The 20,878-nt window shown below is 40.5% G+C and overlaps 1 protein-coding gene across 1 annotated transcript in view; it reads left to right on the top strand.

Annotated features, from left to right (window-relative positions):
* Positions 1 to 20,878, top strand: part of RPS6KA2 (ribosomal protein S6 kinase, 90kDa, polypeptide 2) — a 170,354-nt gene that overhangs the window by 139,208 nt on the left and 10,268 nt on the right. The window contains exons 13-16 of the mRNA XM_009891451.1: positions 2,117 to 2,247; positions 3,995 to 4,120; positions 18,953 to 19,042; positions 20,533 to 20,691. Coding sequence (XP_009889753.1) covers positions 2,117 to 2,247; positions 3,995 to 4,120; positions 18,953 to 19,042; positions 20,533 to 20,691 — 506 coding nt within the window. The remainder of the gene's footprint in view (positions 1 to 2,116; positions 2,248 to 3,994; positions 4,121 to 18,952; positions 19,043 to 20,532; positions 20,692 to 20,878) is intronic.

The following is a 20,878-nucleotide window of genomic DNA, read 5'->3' as shown; positions in this document are numbered from 1 at the left end:
AAGCGTTATGACTTTTACGGGGAGAAAGCTAACCATTATACAAGATTGGTGTTTGCAAGTGGGTCTAATTCAGATGTATTAAATGATTCTGGATTTCTCAAGACTAGGAAAATTTAGAATTCATAGCTATCAGTTAATTAACATGATTTAAACATAATTTTGTACTTAACACTGATGTTTTAACATATAATTCATATGATGGGCATATCAGTTGTTGGTGATGAATATTTAATAGGGAACACCAAATAATCAGTAGTTCTTCTACAGTGTTTGACAAAGAGATTGGCAGTGAATTATGAAGGAACAGTTATTTGTAAATAGAGATGACCTAGCACTTGTGTTTTAGAGCTGGATCACAGCTTTTCTGAAGTTTTGGAGTGTTCACATTTGAATTATTGTCATTCCTTTTTTAAAGCAAACATTCTTTCCTCTTAATTAATCCCTCTTGGAAAATCATTGTTGTATATATGCCATTGTAAAAAGTACCCAGTGATGCAAAGAGGTCTAGTGTGATTCATCCATGTATTTGCAAGGAGAGTGCCCACCAGTACACTGAGATAAACAAGTAGCCCACGTCATTTTACCAAAAGACAAGATTCATGTACTTTGCAGTGCAGTCTGACTTGCTGTGCTTATTTCTGACTCCTGTCAAAGCTGAGGCGGCTTTGTAATGAGATACAGAATTAGCTGCAGCCTCAGTTTTGTTTATTTCTGAGCAGATAGTTTGTTTTTACCATATTCTGGCTTCAGATCCTCTGTTCATTTGACCAGTACATTTATACAGGGAATGTCCACAAAAGGCAATACTTATATTTTCACATATTTTCAGGACCTCAAGCAATACTCAGTCTGCCATGCCATTGCCCTACACACTAATGGGTGGTGCTGATGGTCTAGGCAGGTGAGTCAGCTACGATGTCCAGTGGGGATGTATTTTCTTTACTGTAGTGAAACTGGGTATTTTCATACTCCTACAAGGAGATAGCTTTCTAAAGGAAGTTTAGCTTTGTAATGTTGCCATGGTAAATCAGACATTGCACTGGAGGAAATGTGAAGGGAAGGGGGAAAAATCCCACAAAATGAACAAATAAAAAGTGAGAAAATTTTAGTACTATAGGTTTTATAATACCCAGCCAGCTACTCAGCTACCAAGGAGTGGTTTGGAATGCGACTTTCTTGCTTATGAAAATACCTGGGACAAAACATATACTGGGGACAAAGATCTCTTTAAAGCATTTCAGAATTCTAAGTGAAGTGCAGCTCTTCTCAGTTCGGCAGGCTGTTTCTCTCACTGAACAGCGGTGTAGGTACCAGGAACTGTTCTCTAGTGATTTAATTCCAAACGTAGAATCACTCAGGACTCTTTAATCTCCACCCATTCCTCCCCTGGATTTGCCATGTCAGGGGAAGGAACGCGGAGAAAAAGTCCACGAAATTTAGTTAAAACGCTCCTAGTCATTTTGTTCAGCTGAGGACAAGCCAACAAGCGTCTTCCCTGGAGTAAGTTGCAGCTCCTAAAGCTGCTCTGCAAAGATCCTTATGAGGCCACAAACCATTAGTGGAGCATCACACTTTTACACTTGCTTCAGGTCCTGCCTTCTCTACATTCTCCTGACCCACACAACATACCACATTACCCAGAAAGCACTTTAGCGTTTGCAATTTCTGTAGTCAAGGTGTGCTGCGAAGGACAGATACAGCAGCTTGCAACTTTTTTCCGCTCCCTGGAGAACCTGTGCTAAGCCAAAGGGGTGCCCTGCCTTGAGCCATCTGCCTTTCTCCTAGTCTCGCCGTCCTCTGCCTCCTCTGTCTGGGCAGAATCCTGGCACAGGCAGCGCTTTGCCAAAGAATGAACACGCACCGGGAAAAAACCCTCTGTATCTAGGAGGAGACATCCTTGCAAACGATATCCCTGCACTGTTCAGGTCCAGAGGAACGGGATGGAGGAGGCACACCAAAGCCTTGATATGGAGGTGGATTATAATCCCATGTGTGTGCCAGTTTAGCAGGATCTGCTGTTGAGTGGCAGGGGTGACTTTGTCTGTTCCAGGTGCTGTGCTATTACTTTGTGATCTTTTGTGCAGCTCATGAGGCCATTTTCTTCCTTCTCCTACAGATTCCCCAGGTGTTCCTCCAAGTGCCAATGCTCATCATCTTTTCAGAGGGTTCAGTTTCGTTGCTTCTAACTTGGTGCAGGAGCCTGCGCAGCAGGATGTGCACAAAATCACCGTCCATCCAATTGTGCAGGTACTGATGCTGATGTTACCCTTCACATTTGATGGGCAGATACATATGTGCATAGTGTATTTTAACTGCCTCAGCATTCTCACTGATATTTCACAGCTACCCAGTGTAGGTAGGAGGTGTTTACATGCAGCATGTAGGAGGTGGAAAATGAGAATTTTTTCCCAAAGGCTTTTAAGTTCACGTTCTCCACAGCCTTTACAAAGGAAATAGGAATTGCACCTTATCGCAACTGAAATGAAAGTACTTCTGAATACCTGAAACACTATTCCGGTTGCGCATAGAGGGCAGGTAATGGAGTGTTCTTTTTTCTGTGAATGCATGTCATTCTCAACATTTTTGTCTCGGATTATATGATACAGTCTGTGTTGGCAAAGGGGCTTAATGAACAACTGCCTTAGGCTCCCACAGACGCAGAGCCCGAGCTCCTGGGTGTAAGAGGCCACCATGTTCCTGTTGCTATTGCACAAGAGCCTGGGTGTGCTCGCATAACCCAGAGCGGCTTGACAGGGGAAGGACGCTTGCCCAACACTTGGTTCTTTGCTGCCATTCCCCTACGACATGCTCTCCGATTATTGTACTTTAAACCAGAAAAAAAGTGCTACGAAAAGCTTAATACATCAGAGGGACGGTGAATTGGGAGGGAGAACTGGGATGCTCAAAAATGCAGCAAAATTTCCTACAAGGCAAAAGTTCCTCTCTTACCCACAGCAAGAGGTATGCGTGCCTCAAGGGGAGAGCCCCTGACTCTGATTTTCATAGGTTTTCATAGTTTTCTTGTCTATTCGAGTACATTACAGCAGAATATGTCATATTCTTAAAGATTCTCTTATGCAATGGTAGGTGAAATGATACCCAAGAAATTACATTGCAGAAATTTTATATATATTCCTGGGGTTTGCTTTGTAAAAATGTATTGAATGGAACACATGCATGTTTTATCATTTAGAAGACTCTGTGTAGACTTTGCTAGCAAGGATACATTTTCTAGACAGAGGATCCTAGAGGATTTTGAGAGTTGCTGGTCATTTCTCGAGTCCTAGGATGGAATTTGTAGCAAGGCCTCAGATTTGGATTTCACCACCTAACCAATCTGTCTGTCCAAATGTTTTCCAAAGGGCATATGAACTAGTGATGCCACAGTTAATTTTATACCCTTTGATAAACAAAATTAGAAAATTTAAATTATTTTTCTATTTTCAGGGTAATAAATTTTCTTAAGTTAGGTTGCCTCAAAATAGCAACTTCTCTGTCACACAGAAATCATAGTTAAACTTGTTCTGGACAAGACCTCCACTGATCTGGAGGCACACCCCATATGTGGGGTATCTGTTTTGAAGCCTGTGAAGCTATTAGTGGTTTATAAGTTATCTGGGCCCTCAATAATTAGAAATAAGTGTATACTGTCAAGTTATGTGGGTTTGTCAAGGGATTTGTGCCCACAGTTTCCTGTGAATCTCTTATAGGAGGTGATTGTCTGCATTCCCTGACTAGTTTAGAAAATCACTGCTTTTTTTGCATTACTTCTGCATGGACAACTCTGTCCTACAGACTGAAAAAAAAAGGTAAAAAGGGAGGGGACACGCGTCTTTACTTAAAGAGCTTCAGATTTTTTTAACTGAACTTCGAAAAACCACTAAGGACAAGGAAGTTTTGTGAAGGAGATGAGATCAAACACTTCATTAAGACAAGGCTAGTCCTTGCTTTTACATACCCATGTCCTGATTGTTTCTTTTGCCTTTTCCTATAGCAGTTACATGGGAACAACATTCACTTTACAGATGGATATGAGATCAAGGAGGACATAGGAATTGGCTCCTATTCAGTGTGCAAGAGATGTGTTCATAAAGCCACAGAAACAGAGTTTGCAGTGAAGGTAAGAAAGCCTTCTGTGGTTGAGACTGCTGTGCCAGCCTGGGCAGCAGTGCGGTCACCAGATATTTTGCTGGCTTATTTCTTGTTGGTGGGTGTCGCGTGTTCTTTCTTTCTTTCAGAAGATGACAGGTTTCATGATAAGCCTTATATTATTTGTCACACCTTAATCTCATGAAGTAAAATTCCCAAATGGAAAAACCTTTACAGCCTTGCATGGAAATCCTGATAATCATTTCAGCCATGCTCCTTGCAAACCAGATAAGATTTTTAACAGATCCTACATTGAATCATCATAAATAAACAAAATAACATATAAAATGATTGCAAAGTTGAAATAGCATTTTATTCTTCTTTCTCAAATTATTTAGTTATGACATTTTTTATTCTAACTAGACAGATTTGTTCGTAAAACCCATGATCACCTTCAAAAACTCAGATTTCCTTTTGTCTCCTTGATATTCAACGCCAACATGCTATGCAAAGGAGCAAAAGGCAATCTTCAGCAGAGATTTAAAATATTAATTCAATGGAATTTAGTTGGATATTTAAGACAAGTCAGTGAACTTCAGGACTGGTCAAGCAGCACTATGTAAAACAGAGTCACCACAGACACAGAGGCCAGGAAGCTGCTAGGATGTAGGTATGAGGAAACTTTTTTTGACAGGGAAGAACTTCAGTAGAACTGCTTCAAAAGAACTAGTCATGCTCAGAGGACTAAGTCACAATCTTTATTAAATGCTATTGAATGAACACTACACAGTATGCAGCTATTACAGAAGGCAGAACAGACCACTGTATGTGGCAAGTGGTTGTGAGGTTACGGCTCAGAGGAACAGTTCCAAACGTTCAGTTTTCTCTAAGAAAAAGGCACAGCAATTTAAAAACTCAGATGTTAGGAAAGTATTTCTTTTTTTTTTTTTTTTTTCTTGTACCAAAAGAAGACAAGATTGGATTAAATGAGGAATTAATATAATGAATTTGAAAAGACATGGACAGTTAAGGCAGATCCTTTCATTCTGTATGATCTCACGGGAACAGATGGCTTAAGTGAGCATAAGACAAAAAGTAGCTCCCTGAAATCAGTACACAGAGAAAGGTATTGACCAAACTTGCAGTAAATGAGGGATTCTAGCCAACTGCCACTCTATTTTTCTTATTTTAAAATTTTAGAAAAGATTTGTAAACTTAGCTTATAAATGAGATTGTGTCTTTGCTATTAAATGAGATGATGAGAGCTTAAAAAAGTGATCTAAACTGCAGTCCATGGAGTAAATGAGCTGCAGGTAGCAAATAGAATAATATTAAACCTTTTACTCAGTCTTATTTTCCATTACAAGACTGATGATAATGCAGTATTCATGAAAGTCCAGGAAAGTTTTGGTGTCTGCCCGTGGTGGCCACAGAAATCTGGAAACCACTAATAACTGACAATTTGTTGATGCCACTGTTCAAATAAAGGTTGGTTTTTCTAGACTACACCATAATTAGGAGCATGGACCTACCAGCAGGTCTGTGGGCTTGCGCATGAACATGCTAGGATTTTCATTTCTAATGAATGGAAAAATTAGATTTTTCCAGTGTCCAGGTCGTTTGTCAACAGATGGCATTACGTGATAGTAGGTGTAGGTTCTGTGTAATTAAATTACATCTGTGATGAGCAAAATGTATATTAAAATAAAGTAATAACTTTCATATTTTATTTATATCAAGTATTGCTGACAGTTTTCTCAGTGTAATGCAGCGAGCATGAAACCGAAGCAGAAAGACCTCGGTCCTCAAATATGTCGGAGTGTCTGAATCCAAGAAGGTCCAGAGCAAACTCAATATGTGGAGACACTCAAAACTGCAGTAGAGTTTAAGACTTTTATTACTAGGTTTATGCTCTTTTTTATTAATCTTTCCTCTCTTTATTCCTTTCTTCCTCCACTTCTTATGACTCTTTTCTTGTCATGCCAATATGTCTTGATTTTGACTACCAGTTTAGGCAACACACCCAGCATCTCAGTTTCTGACACAGTGTGAGTCAAATGTGTAGAACAGATTTGGGGTTGGAGATGGTTGGTGGGTTTCTGTTGGTACTGTCTTTCCAGCACATTGAGTGCTGCCTCTTTGATTATTATTCCTACCGATATATTCATTTTACTTTCCTTTCAATTTTATTTTTATTTCATATTAAGGTTTTATCATTTTGTTTTCAAAGTAGCTCGCTTTCATAAAGATTGCACAATGCCACCCATTTCAAGTAATTAGATAGCACAGGAGTTGCTACTGATATTATCATAATTATACATCAGTCCCTTTTGACACGCATCCTTTAACTCTCTCTATAAAAATCACTGTAATTAGACTCTTATGACTTCTTTCAGTAAGTGTAATTTTCTCAGTGCTTCCTAATACATAACATTCCCAGGAAAAAAATATCTGCAGTGATAGTTTGTATGATAGGCAGTAGCCCCATTTGCCTGGTAGCACCTAATTAAAAGCTCCCTCTTTAAGATGAACTGCCGACACGTCAGAGCGCATCATCCCGTCTCCCCAGGGGAAGCTGGTGATAGGGAAAGCAGTAAGGAAATGACGTGGTGGCATCACCGTGGGACGACACACATCATATCACTGGGTAAATAATCCCTCCATGGAGACTGCCACTCACTGGTTCGGTATTTACTATCGCTGTGTGGTGCCATACTGAGACAGCGGAGCACTGAGCCAGAGTAACTTGAGTCAGAGCTACAGCTGGAAAATTCACTCAGAAAAACAAAACCTTTCCTAGCCCAGAAGCAGAATCTATTTGTTAAAACGCAAAACACTTCATCCCTTTTCCTTTTTGGTGGCCATCTGCAACTAATTGGGGTCCATCTTATAGAGATAGAGATAACTCGCTGAGCTGCTTTTGGAAGTCCCCCTAGACACCTCTTTGCACCTTTAGGCACCTAACTGCTTTTGTAAATCCCATCACTGAACCTGCAGAAGAAAATTTTCTTGCAACCTCTTCCCTTTTCTTCTATGTCATCTGTAAAAATGAAATGCTAATAATAAACTCTGAATCTATTTTAGACATGCCCTCAGGCTCCTAAATGCAATATTTAAGAATTCAGACTTACATCTTCATTTCTGTGAGCATTTCAATACTATGCAACAGAAAACCTTGTAGACAGCCAGATTTCCCACAAACTGAGTCTACCCTGAAACTAGTGGTTACCTAGCTAGGTCAGTGCAAGTAGATATTGGTTTAGAAAATCTTTGTATCATATTCTGCTGCATGTACATACTCTGAGGCACTTTTACAGTTTTACTCTTAGGCTTTTTTCCATCTCATTCCCAAGTGAAAAAAAAGTATAAAGTTATGAAATACAAGTAAGTATATTGCTCATTCTTCTGAATGCTTTATAAGACTGATCTAATGAAGGCATCTGGGGGAAAAAAAAAAAAGTGTTTCTCCTCTGAAAGACCTCCAAGGTGTTTCAGATTCTTCTGCTAGAATATTGATCATTCTGACCAGAGCATATTGACTTTTAATAGCAAAGGGGACTGGCATTGTTGATCACAGTTACAAGCTTCACATGGGTACAAACGTAACAGTGAGGTCAGAAGCAAAGGAAAGCAGATCAAATTATTTCAGTCACATCAGTATGTAGAGAAAATAAGTCAATTAAGTAAAAGAATGATGCTAGAGCAGATGGGAGGGATTTCTGTGGATGGAAGAAAGTCTGCAATGGATGCCTAAACAGATTAAGAATTCTCTTTTGGAAAACAAAGGAAATGCTACAGTTCAGAGTTCTTGGTGAATCAGATTTTTCAAAACCTGCCAGAGACTTGATGCAATTAGCGTATTCCAAAAGTTTTTCTTTACTTAAAACCATTGCGCTCGTTTCAATCTTGCATCCCTACTTCTGAAGCTTTCAAGCTGGATTTTCAGATGCGCTGCTTGCTGATGCCAGGTTAAGTAAGTTTGCAAAGGACCTGATTGCATCCCCCTTTTTCTAAAGATTTCTCTATTTATGTTGACTCCTTACCCCTGGGAGAGATTACTGGTGCATATTAGCCAAGTAGAAACAGCTGCTGTTATTGCCTGTTCTACCCCCAACAGGGTAACTGCACCAAATATTGCAGAGGCGGGTGGCCTAGGTGCCAGCTTCAACAGCTCGATGCCAACTGTTTTCTCATCTGGGTCAAAAGAATATCTAACTGGTTAAATCTTATAGATTTTGAGTCCTTTCATGCTGTTAGAGCCAGGGTGAACAACTGGGTAAAAGGACAGGATATACATTTCTCCCTCCCTTCAAGAAGAAAAGCGTACAGTAGAGATAGTCCCAAATGACAAGTACAGTTTTGCAGGTGCCAATATTACAGTGGAATTTGGATCTCAAAACACATGTGAATTTCATGACTTTTTCCTATCTCTGTAATGTACTAACCAACTATTTGGCTCCAAATGTTCCACAGCTTTGAGCAAAGCCAAATTTCGCTGTCTGTGTCTGCCTCTGGGATACAGGTTAGTTTATGCTAGAGTCCTAGTAAATCCTGCAGTTCATATATAATTCTAGCAATTACAAAGCACTGAAAGTACATCCATCTTGGCGTGTTTTGGTATGTGCAGACTGGGGAGAAGGTGCATTTTAATTAGCTATAAAAATGCAATACCAGCAGAGAAGTGATGTCAACATGCTATCAATAAATAGAAGTCAGTAACTTGTGAGAGCTGTTTTTAGAAGGCCTGGGTGATCAGATTTGCTATATACCTCTATTTATTTGCTAATAACAGTGAGTGACATAGTCACCAAAAGCTGTATGAATTCCAGAGTTGTTTCATAATTTCTTTAAACTTCATTTTCCTCTTCCATTGATGTTCACAGTCTTGGTTTGGTTGGTTTTAGGTGGCTGGTGTAAGTAGATACAATATCATGCTAATCTGAAGTCAAGAGGTTACACAATGATATTTAGTTGGCTCTACAACTTTTTCTCCATAACCTATATTATGGTTATGTCAGGAGTTTAGTGATGAATATAGAAAGTGTGAATAACGGTAGTCTTCTAAGACTGACTGCAGCGTCATGCACTCTTTTGCAATTCTTTTAAAGAAAATAGGAATCCTGAAGACATGTAGCTTTATTTTTTGAAAGAGGAAAAGGAAAAAAAAGAAGAAAAAAATTCCGTCCAAAGGTCATCAAATTGTCATCAGTTGTCATCCTTGACAGTTAAGGTGTCTGTAGATCTAGAGGGAATTGCTTAGATTTGTTTCTCCTTAACCAAAGTCACTAAAGTGACTTTCCTCTAAAGTGAAGCAGACTGTGAAATTTTCAGGGGAGAGCTTGTGTCTATTTTTGTCTGTCTGGGAGGTACCTAGTGTCTGGTGGAACGTGGATAAATATATCAGTATTTTAATAGGCAAGTCAATGGAAAGTTTGCTGGATAACCTCAGATTTCTTGGCCCTGAGCCTGCCAGATTGTCAACACCAGCAGGTACCCATCCACTGCTCATCTGACCTTTCTTCCCTCTGCCTGCGCCAGAACATGGTACAGGGATCAGGTCCCAGGGTGTGTGCAGCGATCTCCAGGTCAGAACCACTGGAAAACCCATCCTCTTTAAATTTAGCTTTGAAATTTAGCAGAAGTTACCTGCTGCTGGAGCAGACCACTAACAGGACTCTGCAAGGGAGAGGATGGACTGAATGGGTATGGATCAGATGCTGGTTCTCATTCGATCCCCAGTCATGCAAACTCCTCTTGACTTCGCTGGGTGACTGTCACAGTAAGGTTTGTATGGATGAGAGTATGGCTCTATCACACCACACACTGGGTGTGGGGGGACACAGCATCAGGAAGAATATAATGTGATGCAAAACGACCTCATTAAAAAAACTATTACCCAACTGAAGGGAAACGGGAGTGATAACTGTGCTTCCATAAGCCTCTAACTGTCTTTGCTCTTCCCTGAGACTGCTTATCAAATTATCAATGAGGAGCATATCTCTTGCCTCTGCAAGATCATACTGATGATTCTGAAAGATGCTTTCCAATATTTTATTGATAAAATATCTGTGCCTGCAGTGTCCCCAGAAATTTTCATTCCTATTTGCTTTCACTCCCTGAATGACATGTAATGAAGCTGTTCGATATACTCAACTAATTCGTAGGATGGAAATACAAAGATTTGAATACCAGCATCAGGCAAGCGTTGCATAAATGTGATGCTAGTGTAGTTAAAGTTTTATTAATAAAATTGAAAAGTAAATCCATAGATTTCTGTCTTACTAACATGCTTGCATATAAGTGAGTTTTGCCTGTAGTACCAGGGTAGGACTACTAAACCCTGTGGCAGCATGTGCTATTCTGGTATCCATGGCTTAAGATAGAATATAAACAAATTAGAGAAAATCTATGGCAGGAAATATGCAAGAATTACAAGGCAAGCTCTATCAAGAGAGCTACAAATATATATGATGTAAGACAGACAAGAGTCCAGTGGGATGCGATCAAAATCTATAAATATCTCTAAGGTGGTATAAATGATGGATGACAACCATTTGGCTGCTAAAGACAGCAAGACAAGACAGAATGTCTTGAAGCTAAAAAAGGGAGTTTCGGAAAAAAAGTCTGATCGTGAGAGCAGTTGGTAAAACAGACTTTTCAAGGAGATGACCGAGACGTCCTCCCACACACACGCAAAGAAGTTGGATCTGTCATATTGGTGGAAATGTAGCCTTACAAAGTGCGGGGTCAGAGGTATAAGACCCCTTCTTACCCTGATAAACTACAGAGAACACTTACCATGTTCTCCCATTAAACTTGGTTTATAAAGCTGGGATTCAGGAAATCTTGCTGTCCGGACACTTCAGTAAAAGATGTTTTTCACAGTCTGAAGGGTACTTAAGCTAGTAGTGTTACACCAGATTCAGTAGGCTATAGGGTGCCATGTAGGAGATACAAGCTTCAGAGCAGATTTAGGCCCAAATCTCTGTGCTGCTTTGTATTTGCATAGGGAGGGCTGTTTTCCAGAGCACTGTGCAAAGAAACCAGCACAAAGTGCCTTAGACTACAACTGGGATCCATGGTGGATACAGTAAGAGTGATTACAAACAGCATGGACAGGTGGCCTCCAGATATGATGGAAAGAGAAAATTGTTTGCAGAAAAATGGATGAAGTAGCAAAGTAGTGGCAGAGAAAGTTGTCTACGAGGATCTTATGTCTGACCTGTGAGACTATTTTTGAAGGCTTGCTTGGTTTTCCTGTTTCGAACAACTTTATCAGAGGCCCTGACTTCCATGCCGGACCAGGGCCACTGTGTACAATTTTGCTCCCCACAGCAGGAGGCAACATAGCATATTTTATATGCTGTCCTCATTTTTTAGGATTTGAGTTTAGTCAAATGCCTGCAAAACTTCAATGAGTCTCACTTTTCTATTGTTTTGATTTGAGTGTGTTCAGATTTCTGCCAGATACTCTCCCCATAGAAATAAGTCCATTCTCCAAGGAGGCACTGCTCGAATAGGCAGGACCCTGCAGCCACAGCTTCAGAAAGGGTGGGCCAGTACAGGGTGCTGGGCTCTGCTTGAAGGATTTGGGAGAAGGCAGCAGAGCAGAGAGCCAGGAGTGCCTTGGGTACTTCTACAAGCAGCAAGCTTGTTTGTGGCAGCGAGAGCCATTGCTGGATGGTGACTTTCGGGCTAAATTGGATCAAGGTGTTGCGTAAGACTTAAATAAGCGGAGGAGGCAGATAGAAATACAGAAATGTATGCAGACCACCTCTTAAACTCAGCTTCAGAGCAAATCTTGGATCTGCAGTGGCTGTACCTCCCCTCTGGCGTAAGGATTCCTGCAGCCTCCTTCCCATTTGGTCACGAAGCTCACAGTGCCTCTCTCCCTGGCATGGCTGAGCTTCTGAAGAATGTGAGATGATGGTATTTCTCACTGCTAACTAGATCTTTTCTGAGACACAGGATCAGGCAGCAGTTTTCCTACAGCTTAGTAGTATCATGTTTCTCTTCTCTAGCTCACTTGCCAAATACCTAAGTATTTTGGACAGAATTTGGTCCTCTGTGGCTCTGTTTCTCTTTTGGGGCCATTTAAACTGTGTTTCTTGTATTTGTCTTCCATATTGATGTAATAATTTTCCCCTTTTATAAGATCTGAATATGATATACCGGTTTCCACCCCTGAAGCTTTTTGTAAAAGAAGGTGGGAGTAGCACTGCATTTTACGGACTGAAAACTCATCAGTCTGATCCAAGGACGTGTGCTAGGGCTGAGCAGAGCAGACTAAAACACAGTGCAGAGCCTTTCCCGCCAAGCCATTCTGCCTCCAAAACTGCAGACTTCTCTCTAAAATGAGCCTCTCTGTTTCACAGGTGCTATTGGAACAAATTTGTTAATGTTTCTGTGTTGCTTAGAAAATGTGTTCTACTGTATAAATGCCTATTAATAAGTACTACAGTTCCAGTTGACAGCTTAGGAGCGCAAAGTCAGCAAACGGTGGCATGTTCTGCATGCAGGAAGTTTAGTGTCTCACCCACACAGCTTGATCTGATGGCCGGTGCTTGTTTCAGAAAAGTATTGCTAATTAGGCCTGTTTCCTTTAATATGCATTTCACTATTTTTTTCTGAAAGATTTAAGTGTGGATGGGGGGAATGAATCTCTGGAGCTAATCAAAACTAATAGCACAGCAAATAGTCCCTCAGAAACTATTAGGCTTGGAACAGTTCTCCTTGGAGACATCTTAACTGTAAAATTATACCATGTCCTTTTAAATAATGTTAGCCTTTCTGCAGTGATTTTCATCCAGCTTGAGTAATTTGACATCAAAAAAGGAACCAAATTAAAACAGATGCTTGGCATGAATAGGGCTTATTTTTAGAAGGAAATATTACTGAAATGGAAACCTGCACATTTTCCAGCGGCACAGAACTGCAGAACTCTATCTCTGTGACACTTTCATTGGAATTTACATTGTGGATGAAACTGTCAGGTTAAAATCTCTGCATGCTGTGGCACCTCCTTTCTTCAGAAGAGATGCAAATCCCACCTATAGCCAGTTCCACAGTGGAATTTTCAAATATACATATGGTGTAGACATAATGTGCAAAGGGACACAAAATTAATTCTCCCATGGCTCATCCCTCCCCTCTCAGAAAAGGAAAGGATTTCTACAGGGAGTATCGCATCACACTGTATTGTATGAATCTCTTCTTAAACGTGATTAACCCATGCTTACACTCCAGAAAAACTTTAGAAAAAACACCCTTCAAAGTGTGTAATACAAAATGAAGCAGCTTTAAAAAGTGTATAAAGCTCTCTTCCTCCTCTGTGTTTTTTCCACAAAGCCATCCTAGGATCCCTGGTGCTGGTCAAAAGGATCTCTAGGTAGTCCCACTGGCTAAAAACCCTGGCAGCCTCAGCTGTGGCTGTTTAAGGTATTGCAGTGCCCCAGTGTCTGCCCTGACCTTCTGCTGGACTTTCTGTTGCTGTAGCCAGAGCAGCAGGTTAGGGCTCTCCCAGTGGCTCAGCTGCCCCTGTTCACACCCTTGTATCTCAGTTTCAGCTGCCAGGAAAGGTGACTTGGGGCAGTTGAAGACAAGGCAGACACTGGTCCCGTTTGAGACTGGGGGCAAAAAAGAGGTATGCCTTACGCCCCTGCAGCATGACCCGCCAAAGCTCCTCAGTCAAAACCCCACAACCTACTTTTTATCCATGTTCATGCTGCAGAGTGTACCTTTAATGCTTCACAATGTTTGTGGTTCTTGTTGTGAAATAAATCCACTAAAATAAAATGGACATTTTTTGCTGCAGTCCACGGTAGTGGCACACACCACAGTGTTAAGGGTTAAACTACAATGCCAGTATTAGGCACATTTAGCTTTTCCGAGAAGGGAGAGGGCTACCATTGCCCATTTCAATTGACGTGATTAGACAGAGCTTTTGCATCATGTTTCACTTAAGGGAAAAAAGTCAGAGCCAAGCAAATGTTTTAATGCAGTCTTGTTTGTTCATTAAAGATGCACAAAGTCCATCCTTTCTCCCCAGCACAGGAAGACCCAGCAGCAGAGAGCAGTTTCCTCGCTGTTAGCTCCAGCTTAGCCTGGCCAGAGCCCCATCCTTTCTCCTCAGGCCCCTATTAGCGCTCTTCCCATCAGTGCATCTCATGTTTCTTTTCTGTCTTCTTTCTCACTCTGTTGCTTTTCTCTCACCCTTTCTTTTGGGCTGTTCATTTTCCAGACAGCAAAGGCGGTTAAATTGGCACCTCCTACCTCTTGCCTTTTTTCCAATCTCACAACTGTAGTAATAGAGAAGTCCATGTGAGAAACACAGCCATCCTCCTCACGGAAGGTCACTCAGGTTAATTTCAGCTGTTTGAAAAGGCAATTTGTATCAACAGGGCTAATTCTGCCCAAAGCGGATTAGGGAGCACTCACACATACCATTTCTTTGGCAGGGCTGTGAAAGCTGTAAGTCCTAGCTGGTGGGTGGTATCAAGCAGCTGAGGACTGTAACATCTGCTAATGGCATAACTAGATCCAGAGGAAGAATTTTATCTACACAGTTGGAGGCATGCAAATACCTTCACAAAACTGCAACAAGCAAATATAAATATATACTGTCTATATGGTTGCTATACCAATTTCAGCAAGGCTTTACCCACACAGAACTGTATTGATACTATTTTGTACTCATCAGTCCACTCTGGCAAGGCTGGAGACATTGAAAACCCATTAGTAAGGGAGAATCTGATGGTTTTTTTCCATGCAAGACTTGTAGAAGGACTTGTAAAAACTGGCCAGACGTGTTAATTAGCATTTTGAAAATGTTCTCTCCTGATCTTTCCTTCCTTGATAGAGAAAGATTTCTGTATTTTCCCTTGATGGAGCTCGACTCATTTTAAAATATCATGAGGTTCTTACCCTAAATTCCACAGAAGAAAATGCACCTTTTTATTCAGCTAGTCAGCGACATACACGAAGGATGTGGTAGTCAAAGAACAAATAAGTCCCCTATTAGAACAAAGGACACTATTGCATGTGCAGAGCCCCTTTTCACTCTGGAACTGTTTCATCCACTGTTTAATACAGATGAGTTTCTAAGCAATCCCTGGGTGTCCAACACATAGAGAAAAGTTTTGTATGGCTCCGTTTCTCATTTTTCTGAAGGACAATAGAAAACCCCTGTGCTTCATAGCTCTTCTCTGCAAAAGTACAATAGAGGTCTCATTACATTTTCAGTTATTTATACATTATGGTGGCTTTCTGAGTTGGGATTCTTCACCACACTTCTACAGAGAGAAATAGAAAAGTAGCATCATCACATATTATTCAAAACCTCAGGACTAGTAGCAGAGAAAATCTTCCCTTAATTCTGTAACAGAGGGTGTTTATGTGTACATTTTAGTTGAGTTCCAATCAGACTGTATTTCCTAAAGAAAATACATCATTCCTTGCACAGGAAGAGCTGCAGGAGGTTCATGGGCTGCCACAGAGAGGAATAGAGAAGAGCCTGTCTTCATGCAAAACACAATCTCAGAGGAAACAGAGTGACCAGGGTGGAAAATGCTCTTTGTTACCACAAGGAATATTTAGAAGTTACATAGTTTTGCTCAGCTTTTAATCAGGGTTTAAGAGTGTCATTGCCTATCTAAAATTCAGACAGAGATATTTAGCTTGCCAGCATCCAACAGTAGAGCTTGAAATCTACTTGATAGCAAAAAAAAATAGCTGATTAATATTAATATAAATTCTGAAGAAGAGCAAACACTGTATCACCTCCAGCGGCCATGTGTGGTCTCTTGTAGGAAGTCTGATGAGAGAACGGCAGTTCCTGTATCCAAACCTGTAACATTAAATGCTTTTTTTTTTTTTTTCTAGCATTGCATCTTCTACAATATAGGTAGGAAACCGTGCTTGTTTTACACCTGTCTAGAGAAACCACTGCCTTCTCACTTACATAATTGAATTAATTTACTCTGATATGTTTTGAGAATCTAAGAACTACTTATGAGTATCACCAGAAGCCCACAACACTTGTCCCTTAGCCCCTGTGTTCAGTAAGGAGCACTGGGCCTGCATTTTACCACAGCACATTTTGGCACTAAGTTGGGGCAAGATCTGCATATGTTCTGGGGATGCACCACCTTGTGTCGTGATGCAGACACCTCTGGGTGCAAAAGGAGGCAGCAACCGCTGGCCAAACCACCCTGACATGGCAGCTTCCCTCTTTGGAAAGTCTGGTGTGGATTTAACAACACATCAAAACACTTTCTGAAGAGGAAGACCAGGAGAATCAGGTATCACAGTGGAGTTCTGGGGCATATTTAAGGAGCTGCTGTGGCCATTGCAGCATGTGAATAAAGAAACGGTGCATAGTGCGGCCAGTCTGAACTGAAGAGAGATTTCTGCTGAAGGTGCAGCCACAGTCTCCTTTCCTGCTTTATCAGTCGTGGGCCAAGTGTCAGTCAGAGGCACGACAAAGAGAGGCACTGTCAGGGTGACAGTCTCTCACTGTGGAGGAAAAAAATGGTTCTGGTGTGTCCAACCGGACTGCCCAGGGACTAAGTGTGAGGAATTTGGCAGGTCCCTTCACAGCTCTGACAATGATTTGTTGTGTGCTTTCGGGCAGCTTGTCCGTTTAATCACTGTATCACAGCTTGTGCACACATGAAAGCAAAAAGCATGCATATTTAGTGGGATTGTCTTGCAATTTGTATTTATATAGCATATTAAGAATTAGAAGCATTACATATCAGCTACTGCTGTTGCTACTAAATCAGTAGCAGACTGCTTCAGGTTATGTTATTTTGAGTTTTGCATCGATAGCTGAAGACTATTTTTGGCTTGGATTTTTTTTTAGGCCATATATACATTTTTAGTCCTGCATTATTAATAGTCGCTTAAAATTTTCCACAGCTCTGTATATTTCCCTTCACGGGAAAATAGAACAGAAAAGGAATCTGGAATATATTGCTTGCTACATTAATAGTAGTGATAGTAGTACTTCACACAGTGGTAGTAATAATTGCTGCAGTAAATTCTGCTGGTCTGTAGAAGGCAGGCAGATCCTAACAGGTACACAGTGTGTAACTCCATTAACGTGACAAGAGCTATATTAGTTTAGCCAAGGAAGCGACCCCGAGGATCTTTTTATATGTTAGAGTTATTGGTTGAGTGGGACACATTCCGTCACTGTGGTTGAATTTATGAGGAATCATTCAATCGGGGTTTCATTGGCTTTTTGAGAATGTCTCAACTAAACCGGGAGAACAACATTATTCCAAGAAGAAATTGCTAGTAGAATTTTTTCTAGTCACCTGTTTTTGAAGGTTTTCCTTCACTTATTCAAATGTGGACAACAGCCATCTACCTGCATCCACGCCCTGTTGCACTTTCACTTGTCATCACTTGCCACACTGCTATTAATTCAGAATCAAATCACTAATATGGCTTCAAATGTATGCCTCAACCACAGACAACTACTGACCATCATTATCACTACAAACGCACTCAGTCATGATGACTACAACACCTCTAATATATATTCAAGTATGCACTGTTATAGCTGATGCATAAAATTCTAGACATACTTAGATGTGCATTGCCATAATTAAGCCATAAAAAATGCATGCAAAAGCAGCCAGGCATTTATCCTCATTAACAAAAGAGACTTTTAATTAGTTGTTTCCCCACAAGCACCATTGTTTTAAATCTCTGGTCTGTGCCTAGTTCTTGGAGAGAACTAACCACATTTAAGATTGGAAGCCAATAATGGAATTATAATTTTCTGAAAATGTCACCCATTCCTCTTTCATAAACCTGTTATTCAAAAGTACTGCTGCTGTTTTCTAGCAATAAGAAATTATGCCAAAATACCGTACTCCTAATGAGTTTCTAGCAGAATAAGTCTTTCACCATTCCCAGTGCAGTTGCATTTGAGATTCCAAAATAGAGAGATCTCCCTTGGATTATTTTATAGCTATTTTTTTGTTTCATATTTATCATTTAAATCTGTGAAGTGAGAAACATTAATCTGTGCTCTCAACTGGGCAAATGATGGAAGCTCTTTGATTGACATCCCAAATACAGGTATTGATGAGAAGTCGGTGCCATCCTAACAGCAGGCTTTCCATGCAGTGATGCTCTCTAAGCAGCAGGTGTCATGTTTTTCTGAGACCTGCTGCTATAAAACTAAAAAGTTTCATGTCTCACTATACTCTCTGGTAAGGCAAAAGATGCTGAATACAGAAAAGTGATATATGGAGCAGATTTCTTTCTAACTTAGGAATGGACAGAGTTTGGTTACATGGCCAAATGCCATCTCTGACCACTCTCTTGTTCATTACAACAGCATGGCCCAAAGAGCCAGGTGATTACCGATAGCTTCAACTGAGATTTCCCTTGGCAGTAAATGTCTATACATTTTCACTTCTGAAAACCCACCTGATAAGTAATTTCTGTTAATTTATCAGCAGATGTACAAGCATATGCTAATATTACAAACCTTTCCAATTTTTATGTCAAAGAGGTCATTTAAGAACTATTATTATTTTAAAACTCTTTAGGTTGTTTGATTTCTAAGTGATACTTCTTGTAACTGCCATTATTTATGAGCAAACAAAACTATAGGCATGAAAAAGAAGGGCCTACGCCTTCAGAATCTAAACTAATTATTACTCCATCTGACTTTGGCATATAGTCAGCATGGCCCTCATTTGCATAGGGTTTGAGCTGTCCTCTCCTAGAATAATGATTAATAGAAGAACTTTAAATATTAATTTGTTTAAACTGTAGAAATAGCTTGTTTTGTGCTTAGTGCTGCTAGCCAGTATCTGACTACACTGTGCTTCATTTATTCCAGATAATTGATAAAAGCAAGAGAGACCCCTCTGAAGAAATTGAAATCCTCTTGCGATACGGACAGCATCCAAACATCATTACTCTTAAAGATGTGAGTAGTCTTTGAGCACTTTAGCATTAAATGATTTTCACCTTATGGTCAGGCTCACCTACTAGTCCATGTCTGGAAAATTCTTCAGTTGAAGGTCAAAGCTAAAATGAGAACCATTGAAATCAAGCAAAAAAAACCCCACGATTTAACAAATTCCTGGATACCAGTTGGAAAGACTGGTCAGGTTATACATTCTCCAATTACTATCTAACCAACTGTAGATAAAACCAAAGGGGGACAGTGCTGGAGAACAACAAAATGTATTTGGTTTTGCAGCACTTTCAGAAGTGAGATCTCCCTAGTTGGATGTTTCGGAGCAAGTTGCTGAGCACACACGGTGGTGCTGCTGGGCGGGGGATGCTCTTTCATGAGCAGCGGCCATTCCCATGCAGCCTGCAGTTACCTGCTTTGTTGGGAAGAGGAGAGCTCACAAAGTCACTAGGGTTTTCCCCAATAGTGTTTTAGTGACAGGGAATATTTACCCTTCTACTCAAGCAGCCTGAGAAGACATGAAGATTTCTTCCACATTTCATATGAAGAATAGCCGTCGCTGTGCTTATGTGCAGTAATGGCCTTCAGTCAGAGATGTTTTACTTACGCTGCCTGCAGTCTCACCTAGGATCGTCCACACCGTGTCAGATTCAGAGTTTACAGAACAAAATCCTGCCTGTGTCAGTGGCCAGTACATTATGGATCAGACCTTAGACAAGTATATAAAAAATTTCTAGTCACATGCCCTCAGAAAAGTCTCACCTAATTCCTAAATGTTAAAGAGTATCTTAAAATCTGTGCAAAAAAAAAAAAAGGTTTTATATTCCTTTCCAAAACCATTTAGCATTGATGACTATAACACTGCCTATTATTGCAGCCCAGATAAAGGATTATGACATGAAAATGGCTGTCTTCCAACTTGGACAAAAAATGTCTTTTACGCCTTACAATTGACGTTGAAGGTAAATACATCTTGTGGCCGATGTCAACGATGTATTCACCAGAATAGCAAATATAAACTATATAATATCATTGGAAGAAGGTCTTGGCCAACAGTATAATACAGTTCATTTAGCTGATCATGAGTCAAAGGGAAATATTGATATTTGAAATGGCAAATGTTACCCTGCAGAAGTGGAAAGAGAGAACACTACTGAGAAGGAGGCTTGGGTGACAGCCAGTAGACATTTCAGGCTGTGTGAAGTGGTGCTGCTTTTAGCAGCTTGGTCTACTCTGCTGACATGATAGCAGATCAGGAAAGCTACGTTTCTGTGTGGACAAATTGGCAAGTTGCTGCCGATATGAGAAAAAAGTGGTGATTAAGTCCTTTTATAAAGTTGGCTTTTCTGTTGTTAAGCGCAATAAGCACATTTCCCCCACATTAGCTGACATTCTCTTCTTGCAACATCTCACACAAGCAAGCCAACACTGTGATTAAAGGACTGACCTTCACCAAGTTAATGGGTCCAAAACATATATTTATTTTATTACAATCCCAGGTCTACGATGATGGGAAATATGTGTACCTGGTGATGGAGCTGATGCGGGGAGGTGAGCTCCTGGACCGCATTCTTCGGCAGAAGTGTTTCTCAGAGCGGGAGGCCAGCGCTGTGCTGTGCACCATCACCAGGACTGTGGACTACCTGCACTCTCAGGGTGTAAGCATTGCTTTTTTTGGCTATCTCCATCAACCTTCTTAAAACCCGACTTTTAGAAAACACAAATAGCGTTGATTTTGCTTCTCTGAAATCTAAATATGTTTTTTTCCTCAAAAAAAAACCCCTTTCTCCATACTTATAATTACATTTGGTTTGTAGAATAGGGTCATAGGCTTTTTAGCCGTTT

This window comes from Charadrius vociferus, unplaced genomic scaffold (genome assembly GCF_000708025.1).
Source record: "Charadrius vociferus isolate BGI_N301 unplaced genomic scaffold, ASM70802v2 scaffold68, whole genome shotgun sequence".
Taxonomy (NCBI): domain Eukaryota; kingdom Metazoa; phylum Chordata; class Aves; order Charadriiformes; family Charadriidae; genus Charadrius; species Charadrius vociferus.
The sequence above is the reverse complement of the archived record's forward strand: the minus strand, read 5'-3'. Positions and strand labels throughout refer to the sequence as shown.